Raw genomic sequence first — 25,836 nt, forward strand, 5'->3', positions numbered from 1 at the left:
GTGACTTACAGCATACTTCAGAGGAGCAAAATGAACTCAGATGACCTTCATCAAATCATATCCCATCTTCCAGTGCTCCCTATCAAAGGAAAGCAAAGGGAACCCCTATGCTGTCCTTAGCCAAATAAGAATCCTAGTCAGATACTACCTTTCCTGGGAAGCATATATATCTGATCGTTGGCAACATCTCCCTAGGCAAGGAAACTGAGGGACTGAAGCAAGGGATCATTTCAACTCTTATTAATTTCCTACGGGGGCAAGTTTTGCAGACACTACAGGCTAATTCTTGGTCTTGCCCTATTGTTTTAGATACCACTGCATTCATTTCTTCTTTAGTTGTTCTGTTAACATAAGTATAATAGCATATACATATGAAAACTGAAGGAACTATTTTAATTCTATCGGCATAGTTAGATTCAAATAGACTGATTGTATTTCAGCAATTCCATTCTCGGTGGCCAATTAATTAATACAATCAGTGTTTTGAGCAGACAAAAACACTAATAAAAAGCATTCAGACTGTGAATCTAATTACAAGCTTTTATCATTCCTTTTTCTTTTCACCTGCATTATCTCTTGAGAAGATTTCATTTTTCTTAGAAGTGAAAGGCAAAATCTGTAACTCATTATGGGGATACTACTCCATACTGACAAGGGATGAACATTTCAAACAGAAGCGACTCCTCTGATTAAAGGGTGGATTTTCAAATTTAGCGAGAGGTTTCTTTTTTAATGTGACTCGTTAGTAAACATGTTTGGATCAGAATTTATATTCATTTAAGTAGTTTTTTTGCAGAAAACATTACACTCAAATGACACAGTTGACACTTATATAAGCTACACTCAAGATTCAAAACAAGTAAGCGTGACTTCCATACATTTAGCACATTTAGGAGGAAAGCTTTTGCACGGATAAGATGTTTGCAGCACCTGCTCCCAAATCTTTAAAGAAGTCAGAACATCTCCTGAGCTTGTGCTCTCAGGAAAATGTGCATTTAGGAGGCATCAACGCTTTAGAGGGCATTAAATCATAAAGGATAGTAGCACATTGGACTTTGTGTGAACTCCATTCTTAACAGCAAAGAACAAACGTCCTCTGGGGAGGTTTTTTTTTTTAAAAAAATTGGGTTCCACAGAATCCTAGGGTTCTGTAAGGATTTGAATGGATTTCTGGAAGGACTAAGTGGCAAAAGAACTCTCAAATTCAGTGGTGCTAGACACAGACAAACATCTGCTCTTTTTCTCTAACTGACTGCATGTCATCAGTATTTGTCATCACTATCATTTGTAAGTGGTCTGTGAAGCAGTTTCTGGCTGCCTTTTTCCTTCATTCCACTTTTCTCTCTTCCTACCTGGACAAGCACAAAATTGAGCTTCTTGCCTGCCTCCAAACTCCAACAAACAATTTCCTCATCAGTCCAGGACAGCTAAAGGTAGAGCTAGAAATCCAGGTGTTTCTAACTTGACCCAAGAGCGATTTTAGTGAGTCTCTCCTTCTTCGCTTCCCATTTTGCAAACCGTATTTGTGTGTCTGCAGGCGTGTGTCTGCAAGAGGCCAGCTTAATCATCAAGGTGGCATCTTGTGTGCACTAGCTTAAAATTAAACCCACCTGGGCCACTTGGGAATTAATAACGCAAGCTTTATGAAATTCAAAGGTTTGTTATTTTTTTTATACATAAAAGCAAATGTTAATTTTGCATTTTATAATAAACACTTTATTTTTCATTTTATTGCCAATTTTCCATCACTCATGCCTTTCCTGTTGATTAAGGGGTCTTAGATCTATTTTTTTAACCAACATATTTTAAAAAAATCCTTGTTCCAGTGGGTATCTCTTTTCCATTCGCTCCAGAAGCAGGGCTTAGATTCGGTGTTTTTTCACAAGGGAGATATAGCTCAAGTCATAAAGAAAACTCAGACAAAGATATCTAAAAGGTATATATATATATATAAGTGAATTATCTGTGAACTATATATCATTTGCCATAAGTATCTTTCCCCCCTTTTCAAAATAATAATGGATGGACAGGATGCCTTGCCTCTGCTGTAGAAAATAAATCTTTATGGTAAATCTAATACAGGCAGTCCTTGACTTACGACCACAATTGACCCCAAAATTTCGGTTGTTAAGTGAAACATTTAAGTGATTTTGCCCCATTTTACAACCTTTCTTGCCTCAGTTGTTGTGAATCACTGCAGTTCATAAGTTAGTAACCCAGTTAACTGAATCTGTCTTAATAGAACAGAACAGAACAGAATAGAACAGAATAGAGCTGGAAGGGACCTTAGAGGTCTTCTAGTCCAGCCCCCTGCTCAAACAGGAGAACCTACGCTATTTCAGACAAGTGACTGTCTAGCTCCGACATGTCAAACTCATGACGTCACGTGACATTGCACAACATATCGGGACAGTTTTGCCGTTGCTGGCAATGGGGTAGGCGTAGCTTCCAGATGATGCGGGCTGGCAGTTTGACACCCCTGGTCTAGCTCTTCTTAAAAGCCTCCAGTGATGGAATGCCCACAATTTCTGAAGGCAAGCTATTCCACTGATTAATTGTCCTTAATTCCAGGTTGCCTCTCTCCTTGATCAGTTTCCAACCATAGTTTCTTGTCCTCTGCTGCCCTCTTCTTTGTAGCAGCCCCTCAAATACTGGAATACTGCTATCATGTCACCCGTTTCTTCTTTTCTTTAGACTAGCTAGCCAAACCCAAGTCCTGCAGCCATTCTTCGTATGTTTTAGTCTCCAGGCCTTTGATCATCTTAGTTGCTTAATTGCTTTAGTTGCTTAGATATACATGTAACTTCCCCCAACTAGGATCTCCCTGAGGAAATTCTTCAGCTTCACTGAATTTGCAAAGCATCTGTGGGATCTTTAGACAGACAGATTCTGAGAAGGAATACCCACCGAAGGGACAAAAATGCATTGTTGCCCATGATGCTAAGGCTATATAGATGATCATTTAGCTCTCTGCTGCCAAAAAACATGAAATTCAAATGGCTGATTTGTAGAACTGATATAGCTGGCTGCTGAATGATCTGTTTTCTCTCTTTGGCAGGAAGATTAAGCCTTTTTTCAGCTTGTTGTCCGTAACAGTGACAGCTACTATAGCTGCTGATTGAAGGACGCTCTAGTCTATTGATCAAAAAGCCCAGCTCCTTGGAATGTCTATACCAGGATCCTTTGCATAATTAAAGATAATTTTATTGACAGGTTATGGAGGTAAGTATATATGTATGTATTTCCTGGAATCTGACCTACAACAGTCACCAACATCTTTGCGAATACTCTGGAAGCTGAAACAGGCTGAATAGAGAGGCCTTGAAAAAATAGTGGGTGTCCTAATAATTACATCTTAGGAACATGCTGTGGGATGAATTGATTCTGCATGTGTTAAGTCCAGAGTATCTTTTTCTGGAAACACTCCGCAGTTTATCACAGAGTTTTTATCTGGCACTTGGGCTATTTGGTTTATTTCATGCCCACGATCTTGTGCCACTATGTTTTCCTCTTGTGGACAATTAAATATTTAAAGTTTGATGGCATTTGGCCCCTTTGGACTTGGAAGATAAAGTGAAGTAATCTAGGGCTGGTGAATTCTATGGTGTAGCCCTCTTTAAATTCTGTGCACTTCATATGATATGAGTCTACTTACTGATAGGTGAATTCCATTAGACTCCCATGCATATGGAGGATAGTTGTTTGCACCTCCCATCTTATAATGAGAAAAGTTATTCCCCCAGCATTGGGATTAAGACTGTTGAAATCATTTGGGGTTCCATCAGGCTAAGCTGTACTCCTTGTGGCTCAATTATTTTTCCTGAGTACTGTAAAAACTGAAAGAAATGTTTGGTGTAGTCTGATTCCTGCTATTTTTGGCATCATATTTTTGTGTTGGTTAGGAGAATAGCTTTCTTTTAATCATTAGTCTCCATTAGGACATTATCTAGGGCCTGTCTGAATACTTTGCTACCCTTGAATGGGCCTGATATGAAGACTGATTTTAATTTAGAGTACTTTCCAGTTCATCAGCTACAGCTGTCTTAAACTGTTATGTTAACTATAATGCTGTTGGCTAAGAACTGCATACTGTTTTCGCCAGTATCTGCCATTAAGGCAGAGACTTGGCTAGCTTTTCATGCCTTACGTGGGTTCCCTATCTTCTAGACAAGGGATGAATTGGAACAGCTGTTTGCCCCACAGGGTTGAAGCTTAGTGAAGATGAACATGGCAAGGAAAGCCCTTGTGGCCATAGCTGGAACCTTGCGTGCACTTATTTGCAGATTCTCTGTCTCCAGGACTGTCTTCCCTGTCTTCATTTACTATTACTCCCAAGACCACAGTTATCATGTGAGTATCCACTATGAAGTCTTAATTAGGTCTGGGGGTTACCTGTGAGAAGGTACTGAGAAACAAGATGGAAGAATTTTCATTTTCTCATTGCCCTGAGAAACTTCTACTCTGCTCTGAAGATTTTGTTAAAGGTGCCAGGGAATGGAAGGCATAAGACAGTAAATAGCTACAGGTGCACGCATGTGCGGGGAACCTTTACCTTTTTAATCCTCGACTTACAATCATTTGTTTAGTGACCATTTAAAATTACAACAGCACTGGAAAAAAATGACTTATGACCAGTCCTCGCATGGGGGTGCAGCATCCCCATGGTCATATAATCAAAATTTGGGTGCTGGGCAACCAGCGTGTATTTACAGATTGAAATTTGGAAATGGATGAGACAGAACTGATGAAGTATCAGATCACATCACCTTGGAAAAAATTGTGTTGACTGATACCCGACTTCAGAGCTATGAGCAAAGGCTAATGACACATAGCAAATGTGCAGAGATTAGGGGAGATGTTCAAAGAGGTACCAAGTGATCTAGTTCCATGCTTGTCTGCTTTAATGTCTAAATTACTCTTCAGATCAACAACATTTACAAAATGCACCAAAGCATAAGGAGCTGTAATACAATAGAAACCAGCCAGCCACGTAAAGAAGACCAGAGCTGTTCATAAACAAGAGGAGAAATTGTTAGAGCAAATCCCAAAAAACAGACTGCCTGATGGATACTTAAACTTTTAGATCTTTACAGGCTCCACCCAGCTGAGAAAGCTAACCTCCATCCTTGTACTCTCCTTTCTAGGCTGAATGTATTATACATGTACAGGTCCTGAAAGGTAAATTTAAAATTCCTAAGCTCTGCACTAAATGGAAACATGACATACAATGCAATCTCAGGTATGTTCATCATTTAAAGTATTATAGACTTCACATAGCAGAAATTTGTGTTTACCTGTTTTTGCTCAAACACGGCCTCTTCTTTGTTTTTGTGACATCTGGTGGCCTTTTCTTAGATGCCATTTGCTGATAAGCCTTCATCCCAACTTGGTTTCTCACTTGTAACAGCTCCTCAAAAGACATTGAAGACAATTCTGAAGGAAAAGGAAAGGAAAACGCAAAGATCTACAGACATACATCAAAGTATCTGAAATAGTTACACCTATCTTTGGCAATCTAAGCACTTTCAGATGTACTGATTTAACATGTGGAATTTTCAGCAACAGACCATGCTGCCTCGGATACTCAAGTTAAGAAAGCTGATTAACAAATTTAGTTATATATTTTCTACACCACTGCAATCCAGAGACTCTCAAGAATAAAATAAAATCAACACAATTATAAAAGAATAAAACAACCTGCACAAGAACCATAAGCAATAAAAACAAAAACGGAACATGGCTTGATAAAATCAGGAGAAGCAGACATATATTGAATGATGCAATTCCTTTAATAGAAAAAAAAATAGCTTCCTCCATGTTCTCCAGATATACAAATAGGTTTTTCCCCGGTCACTGATCAATAAAAATACTATCAGTAAAATGAGAACACAAAATTATCCCCTAACAACAAGAACTATTATCAACCATTTGTGGGCAAAGCTTACACATAACGTAGTAAAAGTTTGCTACTTTAAGAGAAATAAATATACCGGTATTTTGATATTAAACAGATAGTGCAGATAAAAGCTATCAAAGTGCCTTGGAAATTTAAATAAAAGAGGGGTAATCAACTGGTGGCAAATGTCCCTTTAGAACTGGCAGTACAGAAGAACATGAGCTGTGGGTTTTATACCTATATCACAGAGGCAGTGTCAGGTTCCCAATGGGGTTTTCTTATATTTGCCTTCCAGGTCAGCTATGGGGAGCACATTAAATCAAGCTAAAAGATAAAATTCTCCTAAATTTGAGAAATTTGATATGATATAAACATGGGGCTGGTTTAGTCACTAAAACTTGATTATTAGGAATTATATTGTGAGTGAAAGTAGCAATTCCTGACCTTCTATATCTACAATTCTTTGTACAGGTACTCCTCAACCTACGGCCACAACTGAGCCCAGAATTTATGTTGTTAAGTGAGATATTTGTTAAGTGAGTTTTGCTGCATTTTACAATTTTCCTTGCCACATTTGTTAAGTGAATCACTACAATCGTTAAATTAGTAACGTGGTTGTTAAGTGAATCTGGCTTCCCCATTGACTTTGCTTGCCCGAAAGTCCACAAAAGGGGATCGCATGACCCTGGGACACTGCAGCCATCATAAATATGAATCAGTTGTCAAGCATGCGAATGTAAACCACGTGACCATGGGGGATGGTGCAATGGTCACAAGTGTGAAAAATGGTCATAAGCCACTTTTTTCAGTGCCACTGTAACTTTGAATGGTCACTAAATGAACTAATGTAAGTCGAGGACTGCCTGTACTGATCTAACTTGCTTAACTCTAAGGTTAAGATGGCATCACTGGAGAAATCATACAAGTTCAGGTCTTTTGGAGGAATGTGATTATTTTATTTTTATTTATTAATTTTTTGTGCTGCCCATCTCCCCCACAAGATGACTCTGGGCGGCTGTTCATACTGTTATATAGTCATATATGAGCTCCGTGTAGCAACTGTGCTTGGGCTTTAGTTGCAAACAATTTAATTGCAACAGGGATAAACTGCTCCTCTAGAAAAATAGTAAGTTTGTATTGCTGATGCAGATCTCTGTGCACTGCAGGATACATAGTCCACCTGGGCATTTCTGCTTGAAAAACTATTCCTAGTTACTCTTATGTCTATGCACTAGGCCAATCAGAGCAATTTTTTCCATTCACATCAGAGCCAGATGAATAAGTCTATGCACAGAGCTGTAGTATTCATATAAGATAGCACCATAAGAATTTGTAACACCTCAATAAAACCAGTTATGTTCCCTGGTTAGAGAGCTTACCCTGTAACTATATTTGCTTAACTTCATGCAAAACTTCTTATTTCAAAAATATTTTCTTGGCTGCTATGATTTCCCTTTAGTACCCCTAGAAGGAAATAACTGTAGCGGCTAGAAATCAGCAAGAAATTGGATCATAGTCTCAAGGCAGATTTTTCTTTTAAGTTAAAAATGATTTTTTTTTTAAAAAAAAATTAAGTCTGTGATGTTCGGGCCTTATGTGCCAAATCAAGTATATTCTGTTAAACTGGTCATTTAATAGCTTTTAAAGATTTTTTTAAATTATTATTTTACACATGATTTGTCCAACTGGCAACAGTAATTTATATTATTGTTATGGGATTTATCACTTGTCTTAAAGATTAAAATAATGAGCAACCTTCCTCTAAAATTAACATTATTTATATGGTGGTGTTTCAGAAGAAAAAATTATCTTACTTTTTCTAAACTAGGTCCAAAGCTTGTGATTACTATTACAGCATCAATTAGATATGGCAGGAATCAAGTTAACCTTAGACAAAGAAAAAAATGTTGATTAAGGCAACACACTATTTCTAATGATAGCATTCATAAATCCTGATTCATTACACAGAAGTGATAAAATTTTAAAATATTTTCTGGGTTTCCTATTTTGAGCAGAGAGTTGATTTGCTATCTACCCTGCTGAGTGAAGTTTTAACTCATATTTTTCAATTTTTCTGAGAAATATGAAATGGTAATTCTTAGTCAAGATCATGCAATATTCTGCTGAAATTAACCACTAGAATTGATTATATACTCGAGATAGAAGAGTAAAGATGAATTACAATGAATCAAACTGCTGCCTGTTTTACCAAGTGCTATCTAAATCAACTGGCAGATTTTTGTATAATCAGAGTAAGTTTATTTCCTGCCTCTTGCCATTCAAGGTTATTTTGTGAACTAAAAAAGCCGATTTGTGATCTTCCTGTATGTAAGAATGCTGTTCCTCTATAAAAAAAAACAAACCTATGGCGTTTCTCCATCTCTAGATTACAAATTGAATCTACTTTTTAAAAAGTTGGTTGCTTTCTTCTTCAGCTGAAAGGGCTCTTGACGGCCATTTCATACTTGCAAATTAGGTATAATTAGTGTGCCTTTCCCATGACTTATTTGAACAGCACTTTTCTTACAAAAGAAAATTAAACAGAGAAAGAGACACTGTAAGGTATATGCTCCACAATCATTCAAACCTTTCAGAATGTAAGCCCTTCTTTTTTCTTGCATTCACATGTACTAAAAAGGGCTCTGGGTTGCTTTGAAGTGAATGATATTGTAGTGTCCATATTTACTATACTCCAAGCACCTCCTTTCACTTGGAGCTTAAGAGCAGCATTTTGAAGTTAAGACACTCTAATAATTCAAAACTTTTTATATTTGACTAGACTTCTGAGTGATTACTTAGTTCATATTTTTCATACTGCTACTTTTGTATTACAAGTATATTCTAAGGCTGTAGTGGCGAACCTATGGCACGCGTGCCACAGGTGGCACGCAGAGCCCTCTCTGTGTGCACGTGTGCCATCGCCCCAGTCCAAGGCCTTCAGCTAGGTTTTATAAAACCTTTTTGCTTTAGGCCTCCGCTGCCATGTGCAAGAAAAAAAAAGATTCAATCAACCAATCAGTTTCAACTTCTCGCGGTGAAAAAAAAGTTCTCGCAAAGTTGGAATTGATTGATTGAACTTTTTAGTCCCACCCAGTCTGCCGTTACCACAGCAGCAATGCCCACCCAATGGGCCACGTCCATCCAATGGGCCACATCCATCCAATTGGGCCACACCCATCCAATGGGCCACGCCCACCTGGCACCCGATGATATATAAGTGGGTTTTGGGTTGCAGTTTGGGTACTCGGTCTCTAAAAGGTTTGCCATCATTGTTCTAAGGGAATGCTTTTCTTTTTATATATAAATGGAAAAAATTCTAAACTATTTTTCTAAAGCTTTAAGAATAATAAGAATATAACAAACTAAATCAAAGCAGAAAAGGTTTAAAAGAAAAAGAACAGAAAAAATAGTGCAATAAGAAAAGGAATTTTTAAAAGGAGCAAGCTAGAAAGAAAAATATAAAGACATTAAAAAGTTGGCTTCCAATATACCTCACAGCAAATACTATAATCTTAACCTTTTTTGCTAAAGTTATATCATAATTTTCTTCTTTTCATATTTATCTTTTAATCATCAAAACCATAAATCATAAATTCATTTTTTAATCTTTATGCAAAAAATCCATAAAGGGTTTCCAGTCATCAATGAATGTAGATACTATCTTTTCTCTAATCAAAGTAGCTAATTTATCCATCTTGGCAAGACCTGTTAATTTTGCCAATTATTCCTCTACAATGGGTTATGCCAAGTGTTTCCGCATCTGTGCGTGTTAATAATCTTGCTGTGGTAATCATGCATTGAAATATTCTTGCATGACTCTTTTCAAACTTTGCCTCAACAATTGTTAAAAATGTGCTTTTTAGCATTTTTGCCATATGCTAAATAAATAAATAAATCCATCAAATGTAAAAGAAAAAGTTCTGGCTTCAGCTGAATAATGGTAAAGGCAAAGGTTTCCCCTGTCCAATCGTGTCCAACTCTAGGTAGCCGTTAGTCACCTGTTTCTTAGCCGAGGGATCCAGCGCTGTCTGAAGACACCTCCGGTCCTGTGGCCAGCATGACTATATGCAGAGGCACATAGAACGTCCTAGTCTTCAAAAGCCTCTGATTTAATATATGTATTTGAACCCATTTTTTAAAGTTTTTTTTTACATATCACCAAGCATATCCCTTGTTCATATCTCCAATACATTTGAAGTGGCTTTATGCATTCTAGATAATTTCTCTGGTGTTGTGTACCAACTAAAGGAGTTTTTTTTTCAACCAACAGAACATAAAAGTAGTTTAAATAGCAAACTCTTCTTTCTAAATGAGGAAAGAGCCCACATAAGAGAAAGAGCAGAGAAGGTCTGAATAGTCAGTTTCTAGCTTCATACACTGAGCAAGGGATCTCAGCACAACAATTCCTTGGAAGGAGCCTCTGAAAGATTTGAGTTAGGAATAGATAGAAAATAATGCTTTGTGCTACCTAACATTGTTTCACATTTCACATTGCTTGGATGTTTGTATGTTTTTAATTTAGGCTTATGGGAAGACAGTTCCTGCAATGGAATACACAATTTTAATATAGTTAGCTTTCACTGATTATTCAGGAATATTTGTTGATTTTAGCATAGGGGAAGGCTGCTCCAGCAGCAAACGCTGGAAGGTCTCAAAATAGTATTTTAGAACTATTTTGAACAGTATTAATACTCCAGAAGATAGGCTTAAGATACAGAAGGATCTGGACAGACTCGAACACTGGGCACTATCTAACAAAATGAAATTCAATGGTGAAAAAAGTAAGGTTCTACATTTAGGCAGGAAAAATCAAATGCATAGGTATAGTATAGGTGGTACCTTGCTCAATAGTAGTAACTGTGAGAGGGATCTCAGAGTCTTAGTAGACAATCACTTCAATATGAGCCAGCAGTGTGCTGCAGCTGCCAAAAAAGCCAACACAGTGCTAGGCTGCATTAACAGAGGGATAGAATCAAGATCAAGTGAAGTACTAATACCACTTTACAATGCTTTGGTAAGGCCACACCTGGAATACTGCATCCAGTTTTGGTCACCACGATGTAAAAAAGATGTCGAGACTCTAGAAAGGGTACAGAGAAGAGCAACCAAGATGATTAGGGGGCTGGAGGCTAAAACATATAGGGAACGGTTGCTGGAATTGGGTATGTGTAGTTTAATGAAGAGAAGGGTGAGGGGTGACATGATAGCAGTGTTCCAATATCTCAGGGGCTACCACAAAGAAGAGGGAGTCAAGCTATTCTCCAAAGCACCTGAAAGCAGGACAAGAAGCAACAGATGGAAACTAGTCAAGGAGAGAAGCAACCTAGAACTAAGGAGAAACTTCCTGACAGTTAGAACAATTAACCAGTGGAACAACCTGCCTCCAGAAGTGGTGAATGCTCCAACACTGGAGGTTTTTAAGAAGAGACTGGACAGCCATTTGCCTGAAATGGTATAGGGTTTCCTCCCTGAGCAGGGGGTTGGACTAGATGACCTCCAAGGTCCCTTCCAACTTTATATTATTATTATTACTACTGTAATTGGTTAATAAGACTGGACAATTGTTCCAAAATAAAAAGCGATGAACAGTTTTTAAAGTAAGTTAATATAATACATTAACCGATGAAGAAATAAATCAGTTTGTAATATCCCTAGCATTACAGTATCATACATTTATCCAATAGACAACAAGTAGGAATTCCATATTTATTCATTTTATTTTATTTTTTAAAAAAAATTCCACTAAACCATATCAAGGGCCTTGTCTGCAATGAGACCATCACTCCTTTTAAGTTTTCTGAATGTGCATCTAGAATACCAATTAGTAATCTAGTATTATAAAAGGCTTCCAAGCAGCTGATAAGCCAGATTGTGCAGGATGGATAATTGAATATAGTATCATCAATAGTCTACATGGCAGAGTTACTTTCAATGTTTTTGAATCAATATTTAACAGGTTGATTGGATACTCGCTTATACAGCCATCAAATTCTTTGTCAACTTTCAAAATTAATTATACAAGCCTTTGTGAAGGACACTGGAAAGACTTTATTTAAAAAGCATAATTACAGACCTACAGTTTGATTGAGCAAAGACTTCAATGTATATTTTATGCCTCTCAGTTGGATACCCATCTGTATCAAAAAAAACCATCTTTTTTCGTAGATTTAATAACACTTTTTTCTTGCAAAGATGTAATTAAATAAGTAGCTAGTATATAAAAGTATCGTTGCAGGTTGTAAGCTGTTCGAAGTATAGCTGCCTTCTGCAATTGACTGATGGTGGTTTTGTCAATGCTAATAGTGTTCAAGTGGTGCTCCAGTTGTTTTGGGATGATATTCAAGGCACCTATTAGTATTAGTACTATCTTTGTTTTCTTTTTCACAGTCATTCTTCTTTTTGCAGGCCTTTGTATTTTGTGATTTACTCCAGTTTTTTTTCCTTCTATTCTGCTGCTTCTGGTATTGGCAAATCTATTATCCAAACATATTTGTATTTCTTATCAATAATTGTTAATTATGTTTGCTGAACAGCCACATGTTAAGATTGGATTTGGCATTTTTGTCTGCCTATCCCCAGGACGTGGGACGGACAGATGTAGACGTTTGATGGTGTTACAGATATCTTCACAGAACGTAAGCTATTTTGAGTAAAGCTGCCTTTGGCAATTGACTGATGGTGAATTTGTCAATGCCAATAATGTTCAAGTGGTGCTTCAATTGTTTCCATTCCACCTTTTAGCGTTTCTAAACAAACAGTATGGCTTTACATCATCTAGCGTTACAATTATCTGTTGTTTCTATGATCAAAGGTATTCTCAACAATTCTCCCTCTCTGAGGGAAATGGGCAGTTTAGAAATAGGATAGACAGACAGGCAGGCAGACAGATAAAGAGATGGGGGCAGTGATGGAAAGCTGACAGCTAGGGTTCGAGATCCGAGCACTGCCATTACTTGCCCCAGCTCCCGCCCAACTAGCAGTTTGAAAGCAAGCAAATGCGAGTACATAAATAGGTACCACTTCAGTGGGACATTAACAGTATTCCATGTGCTTCAGTGTGTAGTCATGCTAGCCATGTCTTTGGAAATGCTGGCTCCCTCAGCTAAGAAACAGAAATCAGCCACTAGAGTCGGAAACGACTAAACAGGGGAAAACCTGTGTGTGTGTGTGTGTGTGTGTGTGTGTGTGTAGTATATATCTATATGTATATACCTTTGTGTATACACACACACTAGTTCAGTACTGAAGAATATCAGGATGGCCTCTAAATTAACTTGGCTGGTATGCAATGCACTGAACTGACTAGACATTCTAGCAAGTGATGAGAAGATGCCTACAATAGAATTGAAATCCAGTAATCTGAACAGAATGTGATTTTAATATGGAATCACTTACCAATCACCCACAGATATATTATGCACACAAATATATTTGGCTTTGTTTCAGCTGGATGATGGCTAATGCCCAGGCTTCACAGAAAAGAGGAATTTTGGAAGAGCAAAAAGAGATTTGATTATAATTGGACTGAAGCTAAAAGCATATATTTTTCCCTTCTCTTGCTTCATTTACACTTCCCTTACTTTCTTTGTGAAATATGCTGTATGGGTATTACATATTTAAAGACAGCAATACCAACTCCATCCTACAGTAAAAGTTTGGAATTATCATTGTTTCTCATAGTATGCCATACAGAAAATTAAGAACAAAATGTACCCTTTGTTGCACATCTTCTGCTAATGCAGAACAAATTATACATTTAATTTCCATCTCAACAAGGAATTTGCATATTGGCTCAAACCTGTAATCCATCAAATCAACCATTCTGCTGAAAATGAAAGGATCGAAGAGAAGATATGTGTTACATTTTTTCCTGACGGAAGTTCCTTCTGCATGGTTATTTTATTTTTAAATTTAAAAAACAATGTCAAAGATTTGCCATTTACAAACCTAAAATAAATCAATTTATTTTTATGCAGCTAACTAGTGAATGATACTTGTCACCAACATGTTTGACTGAACCTTTTTCTTCCCTCACTCTAAATAATAACCACTCATAGCTACCCTGGTATTTGCTTCCCACGCCAAACCCAATTATTAATTTGAAGTTCTTATGAGTGTTGAATTAGGGTGAATACAATAGTTACTAATAACAAACTAAAAAAGCTTGCTATTTAAAGGGCAACAGCTATAAATATATAAAGTTATCAAATATATAAAGGTCTACAAATTGATTTGGATGCTTTCAGATCTAGTCAGCCTAAAGTAAGTTGTCTTTTATTTCTAAAATAAGAAAAGGAACAACATTACAAATTCCACTAGGTTTATGACTATCAAACAGAAAAATGAAAAAGAAATAAGAGAAAGAAAAATTAAGTATTTAGGGTATTAATTAGTCTACATGAGGCAAAAAATGTTTTATTATGCACACTTTCTCTACCAGTTTGAATCTCTGAACTGAATATGTTTCAAATGTATTGATAGAATATATATAAGTTTTGGATCATATTTTCCCAATTTTGAGTCCCTGGTGATTTTGGCTTTTTAAAAAAAACCATACATGGAAATTGACGGTGCTATTTAGGGAGTGGTTGCTGGGCATTCCTGACTTTAAGAGAGGTGATGAACATGACTATTTGTGTTTGTTTTGCCTTCTCCTTACCAAGTCAACCTGTTATTGATCCATAATTGCCAGGACTACCAAGATATAAAAATATTATACCAGTACTCTCCAAAAACATAATCTACAAATCAGAAGGAATGCCATAGGTTAGCACCATTTTTTTGCCAAAATATTTCAGAAATTCTGTGGGAGCAATTTGCACATTGGTATGGGTGCTAATGATGACAAACTAGAGCAGCATACCTTGGTTCCTGTTCCTCTAAAGAGCCCAAGAATTACTGAGTGCTTTTATATCCAGACATTTATTTATTTATTATTTATTAATTTAATTTGTATACCGCCCTTCTCCCGAAGGAAGAAGATGTAGGAAGAAGATCCCTGAGAAACACCAGAGTTTCAGCAATCACCAATTTCTACTTGAGCATAAATTAGCTTATTCAACATTTCTGGTATAAGGATACCCTAGTAAATTAACTGATAGATAAATGCCACCTTATATTAGAAATGACTACTAATTATGTGTCTATCTGCTTCTCCTATCTATGTAGCATAATTTATATGAATCTCTGTTAACATAAACACTAAAATACAAGTATATTTATTCCATTTCCTTAGAGAGGTATCACACCAAGAAACCAAATCTAATTCTAGACTGCATCAGAAGAAAGACAGTGTGGGAGATCAAGAAAAGGCAATGCTCCTGAAAGTCAATGTACTTCAAGAAAAATATTAAAGGATACTCCTAGGTTGAAAAAGAGGTGTTAATGTGAATTTCTTTCATGCTGTTCTGAACCAGCCCTCTTCTGGCCTTGTAAAGGCAAACCCCTATTTAGAAAGAGGAGACTGGAGAGCGTCCAAGGCTAAAAGGCATCCGCCAAGATTTATTACGCAGTTAACAAAAACACTAGAGCTTGTCTTCTCAAGCGGAAAAGTTGCTTTCAGCAACCAGCCCCTCCCCAAACACTCCTTTTATAGAGAGCTCAGGGCGTGGTCTCCCTGTGCCTCCTCCCGAGGAGTCCCACATTCTTTCTTTGTTTGTTCCTGCTCGACTGCCTCCTGCGTCGGGCGTCCTTGAACAGGGCCAGCTGTGGGTCATCATCTTCCGCACTATCGGGCTCACGCAGCTGAGAAGAGGGCCCCGGCTGGGAACTCTGCCAAGCCTCCACGCCATCATCAACCGGTTCGTCTCCCACACGGTCCTCCTCCCCCTCATCTGAGTCATCCGACACATCTGAGCCGGCTGCCGAAACCACAGGCTGGCCCTGAGTCACAACACTTGCTACTATTATAAGCATAGCTAGGGGATACTACCAATAGCTATGGCTGCTGTAAATAGATAATGATTATTGTAGCTTACATACATTTGGGTTCTATATACGTATAAATGTTAATGGCAGAGGCAGAAGCCGACTCTGGCCTCTTATTTTCCTGACTTTTAGGCGCCCACCATTTCCAAGAGAGGGAATTACTGCCTTCCTATAACTAGCTCTCCATCCCCTCTCTCTGCGCACGTGTCTATGATGGGGTTACAGATCAGAAAATAAACAACAGGAAGACAGGAATAATTCTACCAAATCTATCATTTATTCCATTCTTAGAAAGGAAACTATGGATGGGGGAAGAAATTTGCTTGGATGGCTGGCTTTCAGTATGATAAAAAGGGAATATTTTATTTATTTATACATTTAAGGCATTTTTATCCTGCCTTTATTATTTAACAGATAACTTTAGGTGGCAAGCATACTTAATGCTCCTTCCTCCCATTTTCCCCACAACGACCACCACGTGAAGTGAGCTGGCTGAGAGAGAGTAATTGCTGGCTTTCATGACTAAGGCAGGACTAGAACTCCCATTTCCTGGCTTGTAGCTGGGTGCCTTAATCACTAGACCAGATCAGAATCAGGCAGACAATGGTTATTCCCATGGGTCTCTATAGAAGTGAAAGCTAGACTTTGCAAAAGTTAGACATAACAATGATGTTTTAGAACTCTGATGCTGAAGACTCTTGAGATCACTATGAAAAGCTAAGAAATCAAGAATCCTGAAGGACCAGGGTGGAAACAGATCATCTTGGAGATCTATCTATTTGGTCACTGAGAGTGGACATCAATTTGAGAGCATACAATCAGTCAATCAAAAACTGCAAACACGTAGAATGCTCATAGGAACTGAGCAATGACATGAATAGAAAACAGTACACTATATGAGGAATAATGTTGGCATATTCAGAATTATAAACAAAAGGAAGAAAAATCTGAAACTGAGTAAAGTTAATAGATGCTGAATTATATGTGACAATTCAAGGAAAACACTAGGAGTTGTAGTAGTCCAGTTATAATGCAGTTATACATTATTTTAATTTTCATAAAAAAGGAAAGGAAAATAAAATCCTATGCATCATATAAATAAATGGTATGTTTCTCAAGCTGATCTTCCCTTCAATTTTCTCTGTTTAAAATTAATAAAGAGGAAAAAGACAAATGATGATCAATATGTAAGAATTGTTTAGGCTAAAGGAAATGAAAGTGTCACAAAATAAATGGAAGAAAGAGAAGATGTTGAGCGTCCAATTTATTAACATAGCAGCATGTGAGTTCAGAAGAACTCGGGCAAAAAATTAGTTATGAATCATAAAAAATCCCTTATAAAAGCCATTATCAGACCCATGAATAAACTGCACACAACATTAACTGCAATACTGGTAAGTATTATATCATTGTGTTCCTTAATGTTTGTGAGCTGTACCCACACAAATGCTAGGAACTGCATACACATACATACATACATACATAACCAAAGACACACACACACACACATACACAAATATAAAACCAAACACACGTGGGGAAGGTGGGGTGGGGAGGTGGGATCTGTTATTGCTCAAACAACCACCTCCATTGCATTATCCCCCCACTGGAGACCCAAGCCAACGGGCAAAGCCATGTCTTTAGGCCCTTACAAAAAGAAAGGAGGGTTGGGGCCAACCTCACATCAAGGGGGGGGGCAAGATGTTCCAGACAGTAGGAGCAACAGCAGTCCTCCTGGACCCGCCAGCTGGAATAATCAGGCTGATGGGACCTGCAGCATGCCTCCTCTGCTGGCACAAGTGGTACGGGCCAATGCCAGTCGACAAAACAGTTTAGGCAAAACTTTCTGAAGGTCTTAAGGAACAGTCAGGATATGAAAGAGTATTTCTCTTAATCAAATCTTAAACACATCTGTGTTGCTTTTCAAAACTGGCAATTGTTTAAAAACAGCTCCCACTTTTATTTAAAAAACATTATGAAGATTATTATATGGCTGTATTGTACCTTTTCTCCACAAGCTGAAAGGTTAGAGAGATTCAGCACTCATTTAAAAAAAAAGACCACTAATACTGACAATTTGCAATATTAGATACCTAGGCTGAGTGCCGGTAAAATAATGGGAGCAATAGTTATATCTCTGTGTTAGGAATGATTAACACAGAGATATAGTCTATTGCTCCCAATTTGCTGGGGGTAAAGCCAATGCCCTATGACATTTAAACAGTCAAACTTAGCTCTGATTCAGTTCTTATCTTGCTCAAGAACTGTAGTTTATTCTTATTTTCCTATGTTAACATTTCTATTATCAAGCTACTAAATTATTTCATCCATGTTCAGAGTTTTGCCTTACCTTACCGAAGGTCAAATTCAGGTAGTCCTTGACTTACAACTGTGTGTTTAGTGACCGTTCAATGTTACAATGGAAGTGAAAAAAATGACTTATGACCGTTTTTCACACGTATGACCATTGTTGCACCATCATGGTCAAGTGATCAAAATTCAGATGCCAGGCAACTGACTCATATTTATGATGGTTGCAATGTCATGGGATCATGTGATCACCTTTTGTGACCTTCTGACAAGCAAAGTCAATGAGGAAGCCAGATTCACTTAACAACTGTTTTACTAACTTAACTCCAATGATTCACTCAACAACCATGGCAAGAAAGGATGTAAAATGGAGCAAAACTCACTTATCAAATGTCTTGCTTAACAACAGAAATTTTGGGCTTAATTGTGGTTGCAAGTCGAGGATCACCTATACAGAACTGAAGAAAAATCCACAAAATCGTAACAAATGTACAAAGCATGTATATCACTAAACAAAGCCAGTAATTAAGCTTTAAAGGGAGACAAATAGCCAAATAGTAACAGTAACAAAAGAACAGAACTAAGAAGAAAAACAATACTTAAAATTCTTACTAAATGATATTAATCTAGGATAAAACATCTCTTTTGTCTGTTGAAAATATTCAAAAGAGGGAGTAATCTATGAAAAAGTCTCCTTTGTGGTCCCAAACTGTTTTTTTTAACTCCAAAAAGCACTTGTTTCACACCTCAACAACAGAGGAAATTCTTATGTCAGGTAATGATCCTTAAAATATTCAGTTCCCAAGCTGTTTATAGTTCATACCAAACAATTCCCAAGTAGTTTTCAAACATGCCTAAATATTTGTTTAAATCAATATAATTGTGGAAGTATACATATACACCTTATAAAGGTAAAGGTAAAGGTTCCCCCGCACATGCGTGCTAGTCGTTTCCGACTCTAGGGGGCGGTGCTCATCTCCGTTTCACAAAGCCGAAGAGCCAGCGCTTGTCCAAGGACGTCTCCGTGGTCATGTGGCCGGCATGACTAGACGCCTAAGGTGCACGGAGCACTGTTACCTTCCCACCGTAGTGGTCCCTATTTTTCTACTTGCATTTTTACGTGCTTTCGAACTGCTAGGTTGGCAGAAGCTGGGACGAGTAACAGGCGCTCACTCTGTTACGCGGCACTCGGGATTCGACCCGCCAAACTGCCGACCATCTGGTCGACAAGCTCAGCGTCCCAACCCACTGAGCCACTGCGTCCCCTATACACCTTATACAGCTAGTTAAAAAAAAACATGAATCTCTCCATCAATATTTATATCAATATCAAGCTTTTGACAAAGTATACACAGCACTATAGGAAACTGCTCTAAATAGCCAGGGATCTTGCTTTGTTTCCTATTGAAAAAGGCTAGCAGTTACACTGTAATGGAACTTTTTTTCTTATTGCAGGTATGTGGATCAGAAAGGTTGGCATAAGCATTCTCTAACACAGAAATCATATATGAAATAACCCTTAGGTGCAAAAGAAAAGACAACACTCAGATGGATTTAGTCTGACTTGCTGTAACAATTTCTAATGCATAACAATTTTATGCAAGCTATTAGGTTGCAGTCATCTGTGACACACTTTCTATTTTAATGTATTTTATAAAAGAATGTAAACTACCTCATATTCTCCCTTGCTTTCATTCATCTTTCTTTCATTTTCTCTCCATCAGGTGTACATTTTCCACCTTCTTTTCATTTCCTTTTAATCTAAAGTTTCCTTCCCTCCCACATTCTGCTTTTTACAAATTCTCATGCTTCTATCGTCTCCTTTTTTTCTTTTATACCAAATCACTCATCCTCAAAATTACTTCTCTCTTTGGTAATTAGTAATTTTAGCTCATTGTCACTAACTTTTCCCCTGATATCTGCTTCAGTAGCAGGTTAGGGTTGTTTTTTTTCATGTTTAGCTATTTTGTCCTATCAAGTCTACATCCCAGCTTTAAATGCCAAGTGTTTCATAATTGACCTATATAGTTAGGAAAATAAGAGAGAGTAACTTGTTAAGTGTTATTCCCACAAATTTAAACATATTATTTTACCCTGATAATCACATACTTAAAGGACTGTACAAAATCATTTGGAGAGGGCACTGTCCCACCAATTCGCTACTACCCAAAGTACTATGTTTTCTAGATCTAGAAGGCTCAGCGCAGCTAGCTCAAGCACCTCCTTGCATCTGGACAGTTGGCAAGTAAAGTATCCATTTCAGCAGCATACATGGTGCTTAAGCATGGACATGAGTGGCCAGACAGCAAGTGGAGGCCCTTAAGGAAACTACATTGAGGAACACTATGCTTCAGTGCTTTGCACAGTTGAGTTCAGAAAGCGTTTTATGAAGCACTCCTCCAAATGGCTTGCACTGCCCTAGGATATACAAATCAAAAGATCTCAGCGGGTACTCTACTCATTGATAGAAGAAAAAAAGACAAGATAACTAATTTTAAATAAAGAAATTACTATTTCTTTAGATTGATTTAAATTCTGATTTTCTTTTGATCAAGTCTGTTTAATGTGCGATATGGATTAAATAAGTTCATAATATATTAGAAAGAAGTCCATGAGTATCAAAATCAAATTATTCCAAAACATAATAGGAAATTCAGTTTTACACATATTATAAATCCAGACAATTGTGACAACTCCAAAAGCTACAATGAGTGTCACGATCATCAGCTGGGTCTGATCCTTACCTAAACGAAGGGAACCAAGAACTCCCATACCAAACTGAGTAACAGAAATAAATACAAAGTACATTTGATATTGTGCACGCTTTATTTGGAATACGTTCTATTTTATTTTCTTGGATATCTGAATGTACATGTACCAAAATGCTGCAGTAATAATTCTATTGCCTTGAAAAATTATTTAATTGCTTAAATAACACATAAAACAGGGTAACTTTGGGCCAGTCACTCTAAGTCCAGTCCACTTTACGGGGTTATCGTTGTGGGAAAAACAGGAGGATCAAGGAGTATTATATATGTTTACCACCCTGAATTACTTATAAAGTAATAAAAGATGGGATAAAAATCTAATAATAATAATAATAATAAAAATAGGTTCCCTTTGCTAAACAGCAGAAAGAAATACTAATTTTTGTGCCAAGTTCAGGAAGTCAATTTGTTTAATGGAAATGTTTACCTATCAAAATCTGTTTCTCTTCCAGCACAAATTAATACAAATGAAGTAGGTGTTTAAAAATGTATTATTCAAATCAGGGTTTCTCATATTGTTACCTGTATTCTTAATTTAAACCTATCCATATCAACTCTTGCCTCTTTAATATGGGAAAGTTCTCAGGAGAAAACACTATACTGTATGCTCTCCATAATGCTCAGAAAATACCATAATGACTTCCATTTCATTCACATTTGGTAAGATTTTATGAATGGCAACTTTGTTCTACTGAATTCAGATTCAGTTTGTAACTATAAATCAGAAGGAGTCTGACCTACACTATAGCTAGGACTTTTAATAAAATATTAGTCTAAAGCAGACATGTCAAACACAAGGCCCGGGGGCTGGATCCGGCCCGCGAAGTGGTTTCATGTGGCCCACGAAGCCATCCTGGAAACAGTGAGGGAACAGCCCCCACCGCCTTGGCTCTGGCCCAGATACCCTCCTCCTGCCAGAGACCCTCAGATCTGTCCCACTCCTGCCCGGGCCCCCATAGGCACCCTTGATGCGAACAATGTAGAGCTGGCCATGCCCACCCAGTAGGCCACGCCCACCCGGCCCCCCGAGGGCAACCACAATGCTGATGCGGCCCTCAATGAAATTGAGTTTGACACCCCTGGTCTAAAGAGTGTTACTAGACAAATCTTGATTTTGGTTACCATATAACAACACAGCTTTCACTATAAAGTTTGGCCTTGAACAGCATTCCAAAGGTGGGTCTCAGTTGGCAATTTTGTCCATGCTTCACTGCTATAAACATTTTTTTGACAAGTCATTGCACTGAATCAAGTTTTTATTTATATTCTAAAACTATATCCCACATTTTCTCTTCTTTCTCAGCATTAACATTGCCTTATATAGGCAAGTATATACAATTCAGTCTTCATCTAAATCAGGCATGTCAACCTCACAACTTTTTCCCCATTGCAGGCAATGGGGTGGGCGCAGTTTCAGTATGATGCATCCGGCCCATGGGCCGGCAGTTTGACATGCCTGATCTAAATGAACAAATTACTATCTGTAAGAAATAGTCCTCAATGTAGGACTGTTCGCTTAATGATAATTCAAAATTACAACAGCTTTGGAAAAAAAAACAATTTACAATTTGTTCTTGCACTTACAACCATTGCACTATTCAAGTCACATGATCATAATTTGGGGGGTTGGCAACCAGCCTGCATTTATGATTGGTTGCAGCATCCTGCAGTTACATGACTGGAACTTACTGAGTTGGCTAAATTGACTTCTTTGATCAGAGAAAAGACAATATTTATGTTTATTGCTAACTGGAAACCCTTTATAGACTTTTTGCATGAAACTAAAAAAAAATAACTTGCAATTTCTCTTGATTACATTGATTATAGAAAGAATTATTAAAACTTTTAATAAAATTATATCAAAACAAATGGAAGAAACAAGCTCACACAAATATCCAACTATTATATTTCATTGCTTCATTCCTCCAGTTTCAACACGTGTAACTTCATTTTTCCCTTCTCTCAAGACTTTTATATACCCTTCTCTCACAGTCACAGAATGGCAGAATTTAGACTCTCAGCTTATTCAGTTCAGGATACTGATTTCTTTCTTCTTTTTGATCATATTTCACACATATTAGAGGTGATATTGATACAGGGTGTTTACAAGTCCCACAACCAAAAATTGTTTCTCACATTTTCTGTATTAATAACATAAATAAACAATAGCATGTTTTATATCAATCCACCATATAAACCTATCACCAGACCTCTTTCTCACTGATCTAAGTCTGAAACTAAATTATTTGTACTTATTTTGTTCTTAAATAATGTCCTGTATTCCTTGCAACAGATTTTTTTTGCCATGGCCAGATTCTGTGCTGCCTATAGCCACATATTACTATTATTCATGACAACTAATTATCCCCCCCACCCCACCACCTTCTATTTTTCTTAGACTTTGCATAAGTTGGCTGTCAGCATAAAAGAATCTCAATTCTCATTTGAAAAGATTTCTGTGTCCTATAATAACTATGAATACATGGCTGCATAACTCCAAAACAGTGAAAACAACATGGATTGACATCAACTATTATTTGAATATATTTAATGTGCATGTCTTCTCGTCTAATCTCACTGCTTTGAAAGACAGGTCAGATTCTGATCAACTAGATTTTATCACAGCCTAATCTTTCTGGATATCCAAACAAGAATTCAAATACCAACTTAAACCCTGCCTTAGGAAGTCTCACCTAAGTACATTTATGATCACGTCATATTGCTTATTACACTTAGGAAATGTATTTTCAAGTTGGAAAAAGCTTCATTTGTTCTTTATTAACGCTCCAGGCTGCTTCTTGCCAACAGTTTCACAATGCTCTAATAAGCTCATTCTGTGAAGGAGACCCTGTAGTAGTTTTGGCTGAAAGCTGAAGCATCTATTTATGACTCTACACTGCAGTTAATTCTTAACAGACCTGACAATGAAAATAACATCTATACAATTATCAAAAGGCAAAGTTGGCTTTTATATGGTAGCTAAACTGATTTATTGTAAGGTACAGATACTTACTGCAGCAGTCAATATGATTCATGAAAATGCTTATTTTCAGCATCAATGCTCATTTCCCAATATTGTTTTATTCATCAAGCTTTGAATTTTCAACAAGCAATAATATTGGGAAAGGAGATTATCAAAGACTGTCACATATTTTCCTGTCAGTAGCCAGGGGCACATAATTTCATATGGCTATGTCAGTACAGAACAGATAAAACACGCAGAATAATATTTAATATTTTTAAAAGGTATTAATTTTTATATCTTCTGCCGTTAATTTCTTTTGCTTGCTACTTCTTACCCTTTTTCTGCACTTTGTACAAAGTTGTTTACCTCACAAGGAATAACATGCTAGGTAAACATGTAGGTAGGGATTAATTCCTTTAATTTAACCTACTATCATAATAATGAAGGGAAAAATAAATTGTCCAATTTTCTATCACTCATTTGACTCAGGTTTAAAAAATTTCTCACATATCATTATGAAAAAATGTTATCTTTCTAAAGATATCCAGCTTTACAGATTATTACACTTTTCAACTATAACACTGTTGAGTTTGCCCCAACTGAAAAGCAAGGTACAGCAAAGCTTGAGCATTGTGAATCTGGAAATCTTCAATTCAAATCTCATTTTGCAAGAAACCCACTTAATTTTATTAAATAAACCATTATGTTCTTTCCTTTGTCTTCTAATTTGCAACAGAATAATAATGATAAGCTTTGCAGGGAATACTGAATTTATTCCTGAAAATAAGTCTGGACACTCTTATTATTCAACATATATGCAACCATTTAAGCTAGTTACATATTTTTGTGAGCCCTTATTATTTCATTTTGTTTAAAACATTTAAATATAGTGATTGAAAGAAACTGTTGGTTATCCCATTTTCTTGGCATCTTTGCAACATCACATAGAGATGTGCAGCATGTTAGTATGTCATGCAGAAAGGGTATCCCTGCCAATGCTAACAAAATGAGTGACAGATATAACAAGACAGTTATATAACAAAGCCGCAATCAAGAGAACAGTTTGGGGACAACTAAATTAAGCAAATAGTGTATGTTCACTGACATGATCCCAAAATCGTTTAGAAGGGGGGGGGAAAAAAAGCTCAGAACTGCTGATCAGTGACACAGAGATGCACAATTTATTGCATTTTTCTAGGCATCAATGTTTACCTTTTGTTAAATCAGGCCTTGAAGAAGGCTGGCCTGCGGTTTCTTCAGGGTCTTCATTACTGCTTTCTGATGCATCACTGTCAGTTTCATCCCCGTCATCTTCATCACTCTCTGTGGTATCACTGACGTCATTATCACTCTCCACTCTCTCATAATCACTGTCATCTGACTCCTCTTCAGATTCTTGGCTAGGTGAATTCACTTCAGGCAAGAGCTTAGGTCTTTTGGCATCATCAGCACTTCCCGCAGCACCACCTCCCATGCTGCTCAAAACTTGTAGAGATCGTTTTTGGCCTAAGAGTTTTCGATTTAAGATACCGATCTGCCCACTGATATCCGGAGTCTGTACTGTTGGAGTCTTATTGTCCTTACCAGAGGAGGAATTCTTCTTTTGGGGATGGCCCCCAGCTTTATTCTCACGCACCTGCTTCATAAGGCTTCTGGTATTTTTGTACGCGTCAACTCACTAGTTCAAGTAAGAAAAAAAATCTATTAGCCTTCATTTCATTATAATTCAGTAACAGAAAATGGGATTGGCTGTCTAATTATATTTCTCAAATTTGAAATCATCTTATGCACATTCCCAGATGAAAAACAGCTGCATTAAAACAGTTAATAAACTAGGAGTTTATAAACTGGGAAGGAATTATGGCACTGTACTCATTTGATAACATGCTTTGTTTGTGAAATACCCCTTCTGGATCTGCTCCTGAAACAGTAAGAAGTCACTAGAGTTGTTCAAAGCATCACTGCAATTA

General features: G+C 37.2%; 1 protein-coding gene across 2 annotated transcripts in view; it reads right to left on the bottom strand.

The window, feature by feature from the left end:
• RRP36 (ribosomal RNA processing 36) overlaps positions 1-25,836 on the bottom strand; it is a 33,576-nt gene that overhangs the window by 4,838 nt on the left and 2,902 nt on the right. Inside the window, exons 2-3 of one of the 2 annotated variants that reach the window (XM_081324696.1) lie at positions 25,079-25,540; positions 5,295-5,433 (exon numbers count right to left, since the gene is read on the bottom strand). In XM_081324696.1, coding sequence (XP_081180822.1) covers positions 5,295-5,433; positions 25,079-25,540 — 601 coding nt within the window. Of the gene's footprint in view, positions 1-5,294; positions 5,434-25,078; positions 25,545-25,836 lie in introns of both variants that reach the window. The other variant, XM_081324697.1, reaches the window with a different exon arrangement.

Source organism: Vipera berus (assembly GCF_964194415.1).
Source record: "Vipera berus genome assembly, chromosome: 1".
Taxonomy (NCBI): Eukaryota; Metazoa; Chordata; class Lepidosauria; order Squamata; family Viperidae; genus Vipera; species Vipera berus.